General features: G+C 48.7%; 1 protein-coding gene across 1 annotated transcript; it reads right to left on the bottom strand.

Annotated features, from left to right (window-relative positions):
- Positions 1 to 491: 491 nt before the first annotated feature.
- On the bottom strand, positions 492 to 3,532 carry gpr3 (G protein-coupled receptor 3). The gene is made up of 2 exons (XM_087785685.1): positions 3,268 to 3,532; positions 492 to 1,900 (listed from the first exon to the last, which is right to left on the bottom strand). Exon 2 carries the CDS (start codon positions 1,878 to 1,880, stop codon positions 879 to 881), a length of 1,002 nt encoding a protein of 333 aa, XP_087641811.1. The 5' UTR covers positions 1,881 to 1,900; positions 3,268 to 3,532; the 3' UTR covers positions 492 to 878.
- Between the last annotated feature and the right edge of the window lie 786 nt (positions 3,533 to 4,318).

Genomic DNA, 4,318 nt, shown 5'->3' with positions numbered 1-4,318 from the left:
GAGAACGTTGTGTGTCGTCAGAACCGTTGTGTGTTTTCTAAGCCATGTGTGAGAACGTTGTGTGTCGTCAGAGCCGTTGTGTGTCGTCAGAACCGTTGTGTGTTTTCTAAGCCATGTGTGAGAACGTTGTGTCGTCAGAGCCGTTGTGTGTCGTCAGAACCGTTGTGTGTCTTCTAAGCCGTGTGTGAGAACGTTGTGCGTCGTCAGAGCCGTTGTATGTTTTCTAAGCCGTGTGTGAGAACGTTGTGTGTCGTCAGAACCGTTGTGTGTTTTCTAAGCAGTGTGTGAGAACGTTGTGTGTTGTCAGAACCGTTGTGTCGTCAGAGCCGTTGTGTGTTTTCTAAGCGGTGTGTGAGAATGTTGTGTGTCATGAGAACCGTTGTGTGTCGTCAGAGCCGTTGTGTGTCGTCAGAGCCGTTGTGCGTTTTCTAAGCCATCGTGTGCGAGAACGTTGCGTCTCTGCAGAGCGAGAAGAACCGACAGCATCCGGTAGAAAAAAAAAAACCTCTTTATTATTCATCAGTATAAAATATTCATCTGTCGTAAAAAGGTTGTGCAACACTAACATCTGGTCAGAACCAAAGTGCCGGTAACAGCATGTGCAAATAGATTCTTTCTGAGACGCTCAAGTACATAGAATTTTGGCTTTTTTTTTTGTTTCTTTTTTCCCTTTTTCCCTTTTTTTTTTTTTGGGATCAAACATCCGCTGATTAGGACTTTAAAAGTGCTGCTGACGTGAAGATATGTCGTGTCCAGTGAAGCTACAATTGTCTGAGGATGAGGCACAGAAGTTCAGGGTCCGGATACATTCAGTTCCTTTTTTTTTTTGAGGCTCCACACGATTGCTTTTTTTAAAAATTGAGTCCGGCATAGTCGGTCTAGACGTCGGCGGGCGCGTGTCCGTGCGTGGCGTTGGCGCACCTGTGCGGGCAGCAGGCCTGGATCAGAACCTTCCGGATGTCCTTGTTCCTCAGGCTGTAGAGGATGGGGTTCAGCAGCGAGCTGCCGGCGGCGGGCACCAGCGTGGCGTAGGTGTAGAGCGGCGGGCTGGAGGCGTCCCCCAGGAGCCCCCACAGCGAGAACGGCATCCAGCAGCCCACGAACACGCTTAGCACCAGGATCAGCCGGGAGAAGCCCCGCCCGCCGCCGTGTTTGCTTGCATACGATTGGCTGGCGGGCAGGAAGTGCCTCTGGGTGGCGATGGCGTGCGCGTGGCGCCGCGCCACCCGGCAGATGCCGGCGTACAGCTGCAGCGTCGCCGCCACCACCACCAGGAAGCCGCCGCACAGCAGCGACAGGTAGGTGCGGGTGAGCGGCGGCGCCACCGAGCAGGAGGCGGGCTCGTCCAGGCAGTGCCAGCCCATGGCGGGCCCGGCCCCGATGGCGGCGGCGCCCGCCCACACCAGGAGGAGGAGGAGGGCGGCGCGGCGCCGGGACTCGCCCGACCCGTAGGTGAGGGCGCGGCTCAGCGACAGGTAGCGGTCCAGGGCCACGCCCATCAGGCTGCAGAGGGAGGCGGTCAGCGAGGTCACCAGGAGGCCCGAGGTCACCAGCTCGGACCAGTCGCTGCGCCGCGGCGTGCAGAACCAGAAGAGGAAGTGCAGGATGAGGGCCACGCCGGCCAGGAGGTCGGCCAGGCCCAGGCTGGCCAGCAGCAGGAACACGGGCGCCCGCAGCGAGGGCGTGGCCAGGATGGTGGTGACCACGATGGCGTTCTCGGCGGCGATCACCGTCCCCGACACGCAGAGGGCCACGCCCCACACGGTGAGGGCCGGGGTCTCGTCCGAGGGCAGGCGGACCAGAGGGTCCAGGGGGAACGACGGCTCCGCGCCCGAGGACTCCACCCAGCCCAGGTCCAGGTCGGAGAGGTTGAGGTTCATGGTTTCGGAGGTCGCTCAACCTGGACGAGAAGAAGAAGAAGAAGAAGAAACGTTTAATTTACTGGATGATGCGTTCAAGGGACGAACTGGTCATGAAGGTAGTTTTCATTTTCTGTCAATCAAGCAAATGTTTAATTAAAAGTTAAGATGAAAAGAATATGTTTGAAAAAAATAAATGAATAAAAGCAAAAAAAGGTGCTTCATCAAAAAATACTTTCAATTAAAAAAACATTGAAAATTATTTTCAATTGAATCCATTTTTATTTTTTTTATTTAATTAAAAAAGGTTGCTTTAATGAATAAATATAAAACTTTAATTGAAAACAAGATGTTTGAATAAAAAAATATTTTCATTAAAAACTAAATAAATAAGGAAAGTTTTCCTTCATAAAATTATAAAAGTAATATTTTTTGTGTCGGTCATATTATGGAAATTTGTCTTTTAATCATTAAATCCCCAAAAATTGTTGCTTCAATTAAAAAAAAATCTTTTTTTTTTTCGTAGTATAAAATACTATTAAAGTCATTTTATTCAATAATGAATCAAAACCACCTTCGTAAACGATGCGTTCAAGGTCAGTGGGAATCTATAGTTGACATCGTCCTGCAAATTTTCTTCTCAACTACATTTTTTTTTTTTTTTTTAATGTGTCATCCCCCCCAAAAAAAAAAAAAAAAGGTCGTGACTTGAAAAAATGAGTCATCACCGAAAAAACCCGCGATCGGCTGCTCCTTGAACGCAACACGGCGCTCAATAAGTGTTTTGAACATAATCATGTGATATTGATGTTTATTTTCACAACCAAAGGTCGTTTTCAATGGACATTGACTTCCTTAAAAATGGTTCAAAAGAGTCCGAAATTCCTACGATTATTTAACTTCACTTGTTTAATAATTAAGTCGATTTATTTCTTCTGTTCGTTAAGTTTAAACGATCCTCGTTCTCCAGAAATTCTTTATTTTATTAATATTTGATCACAAATCCAACTGGACTCGTGCGTCATCCAAACATCTGTTTCCTTTCAAAATCCTAACGAAGACTTCTTGTCCACGTCCTCCCTGCAGCTCAAGCTCACGGCGTTCATGTCGGGAACGTCCCTCGGAACCGGCGACTCCTCGGATCCTCCTGCCAGGAACCTCCCGAAAATAAACCGAGGCAGAAAAAAAACCGTTTCCCTCGAGATCATGTCGTATGGAATCTATAGCGTGAGAGGAGCTGATGCTCGTCATGTGGCGGCTGTTGTGTAACACGCTTGCAGTTCATTGCACCACCAAAAGGGGGGGCGGGGGGCGCCCCGAGAACAGGCACGCGCCCCGACACATGCCGGGGATGAATGAAGCCGGGTGGATTCTTACAGGAATAAAACGGAGGGAAAAATAATCTCACCTTGTTTGAAAGATTGTCTTGTCGCAGGTGGATCCTTGTTGGGGTTTTTTTGAAAGATTGTCTTGGCGGGGAAACAAAAAAAGAACCGGATCCAAAAGATGATGGTTCTTCAAAGTCCAAAGTCGGTGGTTCTGGTCCTGCGTTCTTTTTAGATCCGGCTTGAATGTGGCATCTCCTCCTGCGCTCCCTTCTTCTTCTTATTCTCCTTCTTCTGCGTCTCCTCTCGGAATGGCTGATGCCGAGCAGGGATGCAGCCACAAGAGAGGCAGGCGTGACGTCACGGGCGAGGGAAGCCCGTCGGCCAATCAGGAGCCGGACACGACGGTGAGTGGCGGGGGAGGCGGGGAGGGGCGAGTAATTTCATTCAGAAAAATGCGGCATCTGCTCAGCCCCTCCCCCCCCACTGCAGTTTACTATCAGTGCTGTGTTCTGGTAAATGATCACTATTGATAACACACACACACGCACACACACACCTACACACACACACACACACACACACGTCTGATCCGGGTCAGTGTCGAGAACTGAACGTTTGGTGGTGAGGGGGGTGGGGGGGTTCTGGTCCAGACACCGGTGCTGTCCGTGGTGCTGAAACTCTCTGATGACTCACCAGACGAGTGACTTTGACCGAATGAATCGACTCATGAGTCGTGATCAGTGATCGATTGTGTTTTTTAATCCTCGTCAAACTTTACATAAAGTATTTTTTTTGTGGAATATATTTTTTGTGTTGGTTTCATTTTTTTTTTGTTCATCCTTACATTTGTTACACAACCTTCTTCATCTCTGACTCGACTCCTGCACAATGTTTTGTTGCTGTGTGTGTGTGTGTGAGAGACGTATGAGTGTAAGAGTGTGTGTGTGTGAGAGACGTATGAGTGTAAGAGTGTGTGTAAGTGAGTGTGAGTGTAAGTACGTGTGTGTGTGTGAGAGACGTATGAGTGTAAGAGTGTGTGTAAGTGAGTGTAAGTGTGTAAGTGAGTGTGTGTCTGAATGACTGTGGAGCTCATGAATAAGAATTAATGGACAATAAGATCAATTGAACCTT

Source organism: Callionymus lyra, chromosome 3, assembly GCF_982586985.1.
Source record: "Callionymus lyra chromosome 3, fCalLyr1.hap1.1, whole genome shotgun sequence".
Taxonomy (NCBI): Eukaryota; Metazoa; Chordata; class Actinopteri; order Syngnathiformes; family Callionymidae; genus Callionymus; species Callionymus lyra.
Note: the sequence above shows the minus strand (reverse complement) of the source record. Positions and strands in the feature narration are given on the sequence as shown.

Coding starts and splice junctions, on each gene's coding strand:
- gpr3 (XM_087785685.1), bottom strand. CDS start 1,880: ATGAACCTCAACCTCTCCGACCTGGACCTGGGCTGGGTGGAGTCCTCG.